Raw genomic sequence first — 11,701 nt, 5'->3', positions numbered from 1 at the left:
AACGCGCTGAAGAGGCCCGGCAGCTCGCGCGCGTGCGGATCTGCCAGCAGCAAGACTACGACGCAAGCCGCTATGATGCCCACCGTAGAACCGTAAGCTATGAAGTCGGCGACAGAGTGTGGGTTTGGACACCCATACGGAAACGAGGCCTCTCCGAAAAGCTGTTAAGGCGATACTTCGGCCCATATCGAGTATTGCGGCGACTCAGTGATGTCACCTACGAGGTCGTCCCTGGTAGCCCCAACTGTACTAGGCGCCGCCCGCACCGTCGCGAACTTGTGCACGTTGTACGCATGAAGCCGTATGTGAGCGAATGACTATGCGAGAGACCCTCACTTCCGCAAGTGGCATTTGTGGTATAGCATCGGGACGATGCTCTTCTAGGGAGGGACAAATGACGCGTGTGCTCTAGGTAGACGACAACGACGATGGGAGCATTAACGGACTCCGTCTAGTGGGTCAGTGCGATTTTGGCTCACGCCGAAGAAGACGTGTGTCTGTTCTGTTTTGCTTGAATAGGTTGTCCTCTGTTCTTCAAGAACGTCTCCCTGTCCTCTCTCGGCGTTGTACCGCGACAATATTATCCGAACAACAAAACGAATGCTCTTTGGATGCTACATAAAATGTACATCGTAAGAACTCGGGCGAGAAAATTCCGAAAGCAGTCACAGCAGTATTGCCTACTAGGTCACAAATTCGAATAAATTAAACAGCACATTCTACAATTACGTTTCTGTCTGCACAGATACATAATATATAATCGTACGTTACCCTCAACTTCAGTTCATGATTACAACCAACAAGTATATTCTGTTTAAAATACAGCTTTTGAATGCACTTGTTAAACGAAGAATGCAACTCAAGCCCTTCATTTTAAGAGAGTGTTTAGTATTTTGTGTAATTTTGTAATTAATGTAGAGCTGATCGTATTATCCGTCCCAATATATTTTCTTTCCACACGCAACAACTTCTTAAGTAACATCCTTGTCCTAAAATTTTTAAAAGCACACCCATAAATCCGGCAAAATATTTTTACGAAGGGATAAATGTTCCGAACTAGATCAGAAACTGCTGCCGTCGATCGCATTCGCTATAGGAACTTATTTTTTTTTTACAATTGTAGAAAATTGGATACATTTTGGCTGCATTTGATCCAGGACAAATCAGCCAGCCAGTTTGGCTCGATGATCCGCGCTTGTAATACCGGTGTCACACATAGACTTTCGATCCCGATCGAATTTCCCCACTGTGATTGGCTCTCTTCCGTAGCTTGCACTAGTGAGCCAATCGCGATCAACGAATTCGATGCCGATCTTAAGTGCACATTGTGACACCCGTATATTTATATGGGTGGGAACGGTGACGTGCAATGTGTTAACACATGGCCCGTCACCGTTCCAGACACTTACTGAATCACTATTTCATGGCGATACAACAAAAAGACGTACCGCGACCTTAAGGTTAATAGAAAAAGGGTGCGCGGCATGGGTCATACTACAACAGTACCACGTACAAAGCATTTAAGTGAAACATTAAATATTGCTGTATTACATGCCGCAATCACGATCTGATTGTGAAGCACGCAGCGGGGGCGGACTCCCGGATTACTTTTGACCACCTTGTGTTAACGCGCCGATAAATACGAGCACACAAGCGTTTTTGCATTTTGCGCCATCGAATGCGGCCGCAATCGAAACCGCGACTTCGCGCTTAACAGCGCAATGCCATAGCCACTAAGCTACCGCGGCGGGTATACGGACGAGCATCAGAATACACGAACCGGCGTCCCTGTTTTAAGCGGTTGGTTGCAGTTAAATTCAAGTAGTTGGATCAAGACCAGCCTGCCCAATCTGCAATCCTCCAAAGCCAGGCCGGAAACTATTCCATTTAAACCGGTGTGACATGTCCCACACGTTGGCGCTCGACTAAAGGCATTATACATGCACCACGGACACCACGCCTGCGCTGCACCACCGCCGCACAAACTGTTTATACACCAGTGCCGTGCACCATACATGAATAAAAAATTCAGCTGGGAGAGCCGTATTGAACACACAACACGAGAAAGATGCTCACCGAAGACAAGAACTATCGTCGGGGCCGCTGTCGTACCGCTCCGTCCTTCGTGCACGCTTCCGCACAGCAGTCCATGGCAAACCTCCGCGTCAGTGAATGGATGGAAACAACTTTATTGAAATCCGGCGAAGTTTAACGATCCGGGCTCAGGTCTCCCATGAGGGGACTTCGAGGCCTTGCCTCATCGCCGCCTCCCGTGCCCGCTGGACTGCCCCCTCATGTGTCTTGAGGTTGGAGCTGCGAAAAGCGGCGGCCCACTTCGACGCAAGAGCCTCCGGAGCTACTGCCATTTTCGCTGCTATAACAGGCCACTCCCACAACATGTATGAGAGTGTCGCTCTAGTTGGCTGACATAACTTGCAAAGAGCACTCAGGTATTGCGTGGGAAAAATGTGCTGCAATCGCACCGGACTGGGGAAGGTGTGTGTCTCCAGTTGTCGCCAGACGACTGCCTGGCAACGTTTCAGTTTGGGGTGAGGTGGGGCAATATCCTCCTGCCTAACTGGTAGTGCTTGGTGATATCATTATAGCTTACTAAGCGTTCGCGCGTGTTTCGCACCAGGAGGTCCAAACTCGAAGAGGGTGTCTCACACTCTGCGCGGCGGGTCAGTTCTCGCGCAGAGCGGTGTGCCACCTCATTCAAGTTAGGGGGGGCCCTCATCGGTGGGGGTGGCGACGTGCGCTGGGAACCACATGATTGCGGTGCTATCGAAGTGCTGTCGACCAGCTTTCCTTAGGATCTCAAGAGCTTCGGAGGAAATGCGCCCCCGCGCGCAGTTACGAACTGCGGATTGTGAGTCGCTAAGAACTACCTCGCAGAGGGGGTCGGTAAGCGCAAGCGCAATGGCAACCTCTTCCGCTGTATCTGGGTATTCCGTGCTGACACTACACGCGTGAGTAAGCCAGGAGTTAACGTCTATGACTACCGCTGTGAACCGGTGTTCTTGTGTGTACTCTGCCGCGTCTACGAAGCGCGTAGTGGTGTTCCCACCAAGAGAGCGCAGCAGTGCCTTGGCACGGGCCTGCCGTCGGCCCCCGTTATGTTCGGGGAGCATGTTTAGAGGCATAGGGGCGACTATCAGCGTGTCGCTGATGTGGGGTGGAATGGCCTGTTTCTGACCATGTTGGACATGGTAATTGAAGCCGAGTTTATGCAGTATGTTCCGACCCGTGGCTGTCAGGGACATGCGTTCGAGTTGCGAGGCTCTTTGCGCATCCACGATTTCCTCAAGCGTGTTGTATACCCCCAGCTGTAGCAGACGAGAAGTGCTCGTGGACTCCAGTAGGCCAAGGGCGATCTTGTAAGTCTTGCGTATAAGGGTGTTGAGTTTCTCCCTTTCGGTGAGATTCCATTTGTGGAAGGCAGCCACATAAGTAATGTGATTGATTGCGAAGGAGTGTATAAGGCGCATGATGCTGTCCTCCTTCACACCCATGTGCTTGTTTGTAATGCGTATGATCAGGGGGGTAGCCGCTGTAACCTTGCCTTCAATCTTGCGGATAACTTCTGCGTTTGACGCGTTGGATGCTATATGCATGCCGAGGATGCGTATCTTCGGGACTCGGGCAATACAGGAGCCGTCTTGCGTATACAGGAGTATTTGCTCACATTGGCGCGATTCGCCGGTAGGCTTGGGCCGGCGGCGCGGGCGTTACAGGAGCAGCTCCGATTTGAGTGGAGATAGTCGGAGACCCGTGTCTTGGAGGTAGGTTTCTAATGCAGAGACCGCTGCTTGTAAGGTGCCTTCTATCCGACCGTCACTGCCCTTGCCGACTCAAAGGGTGATGTCGTCGGCACACAAGGAGTGATGGAGGCCATCAATATCGTCAAGGCAGGCCGGGTGACCCAGCATCACGAGGTTGAAAAGGAGCGGGGATATGACCTACCCTTGAGGAGTGCCGTTGCTTCCTAGTGCATGTTCGTCGGATGTCATGCTGTCGACCGTGAGGGTGACTGTGCGGCACGACAGGAAGTCTCTGATGTAATTGTAGCTGCGCTCGCCCATGTTGAGCTTGTTAATTCGGTTCAGGATTGCTGCATGTGATACAGTGTCGAATTCCTTTTCCAGATCGAGGCCAAGGATGGCCCGGGTGCCGCTAGTTGGGTCGTTGATGATCTGGTGGTAGAGCTGGAGCATAACGTCTTGAGTGGAGAGGTGTGACCGGAAGCCCATCATAGTGGGTGGGTAGGCTCCAGTGTCCTCGAGGTGGCGGTTGATACGGGTGAGGAATGCATGCTCCATAACCTTGCCAACGCAGGATGTGAGGGAAATGGGCCGCAAGTGATCCAGGCTGAACGGCTAGCCTGGCGTCGGTATCAGAACTGCCTTAGAGCGTTTTCATGTCTCTGGGATGCGACCCACACGCCAGCATTTGTTGACGTTGTCGTAAGAGCGGTGATCGAGACGTCATCGAGATTTCGTCGAGTCTTGTTCGTAACTTTTTCGGGACCAGGTGCTGATTTGCCATTAAGGTCGTGGAGTGCTGCGCGAATCTCTGACTCATGAAATTCTTCATCGAGCATCGCGTTTGGCTTGTCGGTGTAATCTCTGTGTTGGACATCGGGTCATTGATAGAAGTACTTGTCTAGCAGGCTTGTCACGATCTGTTGATCACTCGTGGTAGCCCGTTCCTTGTGTAGAAGGCGCTGCAGGTTGGCACGTTGAGCAGACTGCCCTGTGTTTCCCCCAACAGGTGACGCAGGAGACGCCACGTGCTGCCATTGTGCAGCTGCCCGTCGATTGCGTTGCAGATGTCGTACCACTGCTGGCGGCTTAATGTCCGGCAATGTTCTTCTAGCTGGCGGTTGATCTGTGCGATCTTCTTACGAAGCTTTCGGTTGTGCCGTTGCTTCTTGCATCGTGCGTATAGTGATGTCTTGGCTTCCCAGACGTGGGCTAGTCGACTGTCGAACTTATCAACCGGGACTTCGGGTGTGACCGTCTGTGTCGCCCTGTTCATGTCGCCATTGAGTGTCTCAATCCATGCCTCGATCTCATCAATGGCTCCTCACCTCTCTGTTCGACTCGCTGCTTTCGGAACTTGTCCCAGTCCGTCCATTTGAATAACTTAGGTGGAGGGGGTGTACCCGCCTGAGGAATCCGTGTTTTTATGACCATGTGGTCACTACCGAGATTTTCAAAGGTATTGCGCCACGTTGCTTGAAGCATGTTTCGGACCGCCGTCAGGTCCGGCGTCGTATCCCGTGCCGTTGACGTGCCCGTGCGAGTCGGCGCCGTGGGATCGGTAATAAGAGTTAGTTCTGGATCATGCAGGTCCTGCCACAGGCGTCGGCCTTTGGCTGTAGTGTAGCCATATCCCAAGGCCTCGTTCGGGGCGTTAAAGTCACCCCCCACCAGAAACGAGTGTGCGCCCGCCAAGGCAAGCGCCCCCCGGAACAGAGAGAGGAAACGACGGCGCGAGTGAGCAGGATAACCGCATCTGAATGATTTGCTTGCGTACAAATCAGTAACGCTTAGGACCCCAAGGAAAGCGCCGTCGTCCTCAATGTCTTGCTCGGTAGTGTCGATAGGGGCGCGCGAGAGTGCGTCAGCGTCTTCGTGTATGCGGCCCGACTTGTACACGATGACCACGTCGTACTCCTGCAAACGCAGACTCCACCGTGCCAGTCGTCCAGAAGGGTCCCACAGATTTGCAAGCCAGCATAACGAGTGATGATCAGTTACCACTTTGAATAGGCGGCCGTAGAGATAAGGTAGAAATTTGGCCAGTGCCCATACGACGGCAGGACACTCTTTCTCTGTGGTGGTGTAGTTGCTCTCTGCACGCGATAGCGTGCGACTTGCGTATGCGATTACTCTTTCAATGCTTTCCTGCCGTTGTACAAGCACCGCCCCAAGACCAACGTTACTGGAGTCTGTATGAACTTCCCTCTCCGCCTCTTCGTCAAAGTGGGCCAAAACCAGTGCTGACACCAGACGCTGTCGAAGCTCGGTGAAAGCAGTGTCTTGCTCTGCGGCCCCGACGAACGATACATCGTCCCTCGTGAGGCGACTCAGCGGCTCCGCCATCTTCGAAAAATTTTCGATGAAACGCCGGTAGTATGCGCAAAGACCTAGGAAGCGTCGGAAGCCCTTTTTGTCGGTCGGTGCTGGAAATGTGGCTACAGCGGCAGTTTTCGCGGGATCGGGGCTAACGCCTTCCGCGCTGACGACGTGTCCCAGAAACATCAGCTACTTGTAGCCGAGATGACACTTCTGGGGCTTAAGGGTGAGGTTAGCCGATCGGATGGCTTCGAGAACTTGCGGCAGTCACTTCAGGTGGTCGTCAAATGTCGCCGAAAAAATAACCACGTCGTCGAGGTAGACGAGGCAGCTTTTCCACTTCAGACCAGCGAGAACGGTGTCCATCATTCTCTGGAAAGTTGCTGGCGCCGAACAGAGACCGAAAGGAAGTACTCTGAATACGTAAAAGCCATCTGGAGTTACGAAAGCAGTTTTTTCGCGGTCTCGTTCATCTACCTCAATTTGCCAGTATCCGCTCTTGAGATCGAGAGACGAAAAATACTTAGCTCGGCGCAACCTGTCTAAAGAGTCATCGATACGTGGTAGTGGGCACACGTCCTTCTTGGCAACATTGTTTTGGCGTCGATAGTCAACACAGAAACGAAGCGTTCCGTCTTTTTTCTTGACCAGAACGACCGGGGAAGACCACGGACTGTACGAAGGTTGAATGACACCATCATCTAGCACCTCCTTGACTTGGCCTTGAATTGCCTCACGTTCTTTCGGCGAGACACGATAAGGCTGTTGTTTGATGGGGCGTGCGTCGTCGGATGTCGTTATTCGGTGCTTCGTGATTGGCGTTTGGTCCACCTTAGTAGACCGAGCGAAGCACGCGCGGAATTCGTTCAACAGTTCCTCCAGTCCGTTCTTTTGGGCGTCCATAAGCTCAGAGTTTACATCGATGTCTCTGAGCGAACCGTCGTCTGTGTCCACTTCAGAAGCAAAACACTCGATGATCTCCGTGGATGGTTCCGCGTAGGCGACGGCATGACATGACAAGAACTATGTTTGAGTCCCGAGGAACTGAGATCTATGCGAGCCGAAGGCTCCACTAGAATAAGTCGGTGGCTCCGCCCACGATGGGACCGGGAAACCAAGTCCCGTCGCGATGTCGTGGTCCCTCTGGACAGCCTGGAGTTGAATTTGAAGATTGGTGCTCTTGAGGGATTCCTCCCATTGCTCTTTCGTGATGGGTGGAGAGGCGTTAAGGGCTGGGCACAACCAGACAGTGCCACGAAAAATATGCCGATGCTCAAAATTGAAGTTGGTAACGAGGACCGCTGTCTGGCTATCACGAATTTCCACAAAGCTTTGCGCTACACAAATACCTTGGGTCAGCTGCATAGAAATGTGTCCTTCTACAATGGCTTGACCGTCTTGCATCTCGTCGTACTTGACCGGAACCATAACACTCGCACGCAGCGGTATCGTGATGCTGTCGTCCGAAACGCGAAGTGCAGATCTGTGTCCAATGGCGTCGGTCTGTGCTGATGCCCTTTGTGTCGAGAAAGTGATGCAGTGCTCGCCGAGGTCAATAATGGCGCCATATTCCCGGAGAAAGTCCATCCCAAGAATAAGATCGCGGAAACACTCGCGTAGAACCAGACAAGTGGCGAGAAAAGCAGCACCGCGAATTTCTACTCTGGCGGTGCTTAAGCCAAGCGGTGTGACGACATGGCCACCTGCCGTACGAACTGGTGCCCCATCCCAGGGCAACGTTACTTTTTTCAGAACGCTCGCCAGTTTGCCACTAAGAATGGAGTAATCGGCGCCGGTATCTACAAGTGCACTAATCTTTCTGCCGTCGATCAACACAGGTATGTCCAGTGACATCTTCTTCGCGGGAACTGGTTCTGGCGTCATCGTGTTTTCGTTGTTCTGCGGTCGTCGGGACGATACGAGGTCTTCAGTGCGTCGAGTATCAGCGGCCCCACCTCGGAAGGTCGCTGACGTCAGTTTTCCCGGCGTTGACTTGCTGATACCCCTTGCGTCGTCCTCGAGATGGTATCACGAGCAGGGAAATGTCGCCGCGGTGAGGGTAAACGTGACTGCCGCTGCGATGTGTCTGGCCTGCGCTGCTGGTCGAGGAATTCTGTGATGTCGGGAGGCCGTTGGCCGAACCTAGGTCGAGGCGATTCGATAGAGAAACCTCGCAGTCCGAGTCGTCGGAAGGGGCACTCCCGATACACATGACCCGCTTCGCCGCAGTGGTAGCACAACGGTCGTCGATCGGGTGCTCGCCAAACCTCTGATTTCCTCGCGGGTATTCGGCGGTCGTCGAAGTACTGTAGCGGGGTTGTCGGAGCGGCTTGCGCCGCCTGCAACGCGACTGTCGACGCAACATAAGTAGGTGGAAAAGCTTGGGCGGAGCTCAGCAATGTTTCCGCGTAAGTCTTGCGCCGGTACTCACTTGGCAGAGGTGATGCTTCGCTGCTGGAAAGAGATGCCTGTAGTGCCTGCTGTACTTCGTTGCGTACCACGCTGGCGAGGGAGCTGACTGAAGGTGGCGACGTACCGTGGTGCTTCTGCAGCTCGGCGCGAACCACGGAGCGAATCAGCTCGCAAAGCAAGGCGACGTCGCACCCGAAGCCTACCGGCGTATCCGGAGTGCAGGCGGCATTGACTTGCCGGTGGTACATGTTCGACCGTTGCTGAAGCGTCTGCTCCATCGCGGTGGCTTCGGTGAGGAACTCCAAAACAGTCTTGGGCATATTCCGAACTAGACCGCCAAAGAGCTGCTCCTTTACGCCTCTCATCAGATGACGCACCTTCTTCTCTTCCGACATGATTGGGTCGGCACACTGAAAGAGACGCGTCATGTCCTCCACGTACATGATAACGCTCTCGTTGGGCGTTTCAAGGCGTGATTGGAGGACCCGCTCCACTTTTTCCCGGCAATCGGGGCTGGAATAAGTCTCCAGTAGCTTGCGCTGGAACTCGGGCCACGATGACAGGGCACTTTCGCGGTTCATAAACCACGTGCGAGCACCATCCTAGAGACTGAAGTAGACATGCCTGAGTTTGGCGTTGTTGTCCCACTCGTTACACGCAGCCACGCGCTCGCACTCCGCCAGCCAGTCTTCCACGTCTTCAAATGTGTCGCCATGAAAAGCCGTTGGCACTTGGGGGTTCAGCACCGTTAGGTAAGTCGGTGTCACCCTTTCCGTAGAATTCGCAGTGATCGCAGTCATCCCTTGTTCCTAGAGGTTTCCAAATTCTGGGGCGAGGCCTCGGATTCGCCGGCTTGTGCGGTGAACTGGAGTCAGCTCCAATTGTGGGGCGAGGTTCTTGCTGCCCAGTGGTGTCTCCGGCATAAGTTCAGCGTACCCAGCACCTACATCAAATTGTCGCGTATACTCTGCTATAGAAAACATGCTGAATGAAAATACAGGCAAGCGTAAGCGTCGACGCGCGATGTCGAGACGAACCTCGTTCTATTCTTCCTTCAGTCTCCTCGCTGTGCCACACCATGTGGCAATATGACTCAGTGCAAGCTCACCTGAGTAGAATTTTGATGAATATAAGTATAAGTTTATTTTCCAGGTTCAACTGGAGGGTTTTCTCGCAAAAGCTGCATGCGCAGCTTGACTGTGTCCAGAAAACCCCTACAAGCAGTAGCACACGAGTGGTGCAAGAAATCTTCAACAAACACACATACAATACTCACATTCAATAAAGAGAACATTCACCATTTATGCATAGAGAGTCTAATAATGTTTGCACAAAATTCGAACAATAAAATCGAAAATCAAAACGCTGAAATGGTCATACATATGATCAGAAATAATAATGGTAATAATCACGCAAAACATGCTGCATCTACAAGCAAGGACATAAAATCACGTTTCAACAAAATATTTCCTAAGTTCAGCTTTGGTGTATCCTATTGTATGTTTATACGTGTTTAGAACATGGGGCAGGTTATAAGGCAACATTTGTAATTTATAATTAGTGCGAAACGTGGCATATTCCATGTATTAGTAGTTCTTGTGTTTATGTTAGCACGACGCATGTCCAAAGATGCCAGAGTAGAATAAAATTCGGCAATGGATGCCGTCGAAAAATCGAAAAAAGTCAGATCAAGCTCATCTGAGTATAATTTTGGTGAATATGAGTCAAAGCAAGCTCGACAAGTAGATTTTTGGTGAACATGACTCAGTGCAAGCTCGCCTGAGTAGAATTTTGATGAATATAAGTCAGAGCAAGCTTGGCTAAGTAGACAATTGGTGAATATGACTCGGTGAAAGCTTGCCTGAGTAGAATCATTGTGAATATTGGTCAGATCAAGCTCGGCCGAGTATAATTTTGGGGAATATGAGTCGGAGCAAGCTCGGATAAGTAGAATTTTTGTGAATATGACTCTGAGCAAGCTCGACTCAGTAATGATGGGATATTGTTATACGAGTTTATGCAGTAATACTTGTAAGTGCAGACTCATTAGCAACATTGCCTCCATCTTCATGAGCAATACCTGCGCCTCGTGATGAGTCTGCACACTTTATGAGCTGTGGACATGCAAGACCCACCCACACTTGAAAAGATAGTATCATTCACACGAAGGAATGCAACCGGCTGACTTCACTGCACAATTTTGATCTGCGTTTGTTTAATGAGTTAGCTACTGCTTAGAAAAACAAAGTGTTTTCCGGCTTTGTGCATTATTGCATGTGTTTTACAGGAAGTAGAGGCAGAGAAGGAAGAAAAGGGAAGGATGTTTAAGGCGAAATAGTTTCTTACAGTGCTGCGATATGTTACGACCAGCATAAACAAAAGTAATTCGATGCACTGAAGCAAGCGAAATGTGCAATTACCTTTTAATGTGAGGGTTAATACAGATGCAGTAAGGATACGAAGTCTCCAACACACTGAAGGTTTATTGTTTTTTTTTCAGGAGAAAAATGATACATCAGAAAAATGAGAAAAAAACTGTTTAAATATTGCATCGAAAACAAATTGGCAATACAGTTTATTCTCAGTCAAAGCGTTAAATATGCTATTGTCGATAATTCATTACGATATACAGTTTGCACCTTCGCTTTGCGAGCTTGATAAGCAATGGCGTCTCGCAGCGGAAGTAACAGAACCTTCAAATGAGATAATTCATTGGGGAAAATGGGCATAAAAGCACAAACCAACCGACTGCAACTAAAGGGTCGCGCGTATAGCGTGACCTATTGACCGCAGCATTTGACCGTAGTTGCATATTTTTAAAATTGTTCCGTCCAAGAGCATACCGCGATAAAACTGTGGCGTTTTCGTATATCGCGAGTGGTCCCAGAACCCGAAAATTTGGACGACATCCGAAGGCCATGCCTTCCCGTGAGGGACACCTCGTAGTATTTATCAACTCGCAGCACGTGTGAATAACGGAAAATCACGCAAAAGTACGTACTATCAGCACCCGAAGCCAACCTAAAAAACAGCGTCACCAGATTAGCAACCTAGCGTGTCGACAAACGCATAGAAATCACAGAACCGAGTCTGACCTACGAGTCTTTATCTGCACTGTTCGCGTGTTGGTGTTGATGTTACGTACCGAGTGCGCAATCCAAGGCTCCACTGTTCGAGGCTACTTGAGCCAATATTTATAGACAAAAAAG

The 11,701-nt window shown here is 50.8% G+C and overlaps 1 protein-coding gene across 1 annotated transcript; it reads right to left on the bottom strand.

The window, feature by feature from the left end:
- Nucleotides 1-3,959: 3,959 nt before the first annotated feature.
- Nucleotides 3,960-4,319, bottom strand: LOC119444510 (uncharacterized). The gene has a single exon (XM_037708897.1). The coding sequence runs from the start codon at nucleotides 4,317-4,319 to the stop codon at nucleotides 3,960-3,962; it is 360 nt and encodes a 119-aa protein (XP_037564825.1).
- Between the last annotated feature and the right edge of the window lie 7,382 nt (nucleotides 4,320-11,701).

This window comes from Dermacentor silvarum, chromosome 3, assembly GCF_013339745.2.
Source record: "Dermacentor silvarum isolate Dsil-2018 chromosome 3, BIME_Dsil_1.4, whole genome shotgun sequence".
In the NCBI taxonomy this organism is placed as follows: domain Eukaryota; kingdom Metazoa; phylum Arthropoda; class Arachnida; order Ixodida; family Ixodidae; genus Dermacentor; species Dermacentor silvarum.
Note: the sequence above shows the minus strand (reverse complement) of the source record. Positions and strands in the feature narration are given on the sequence as shown.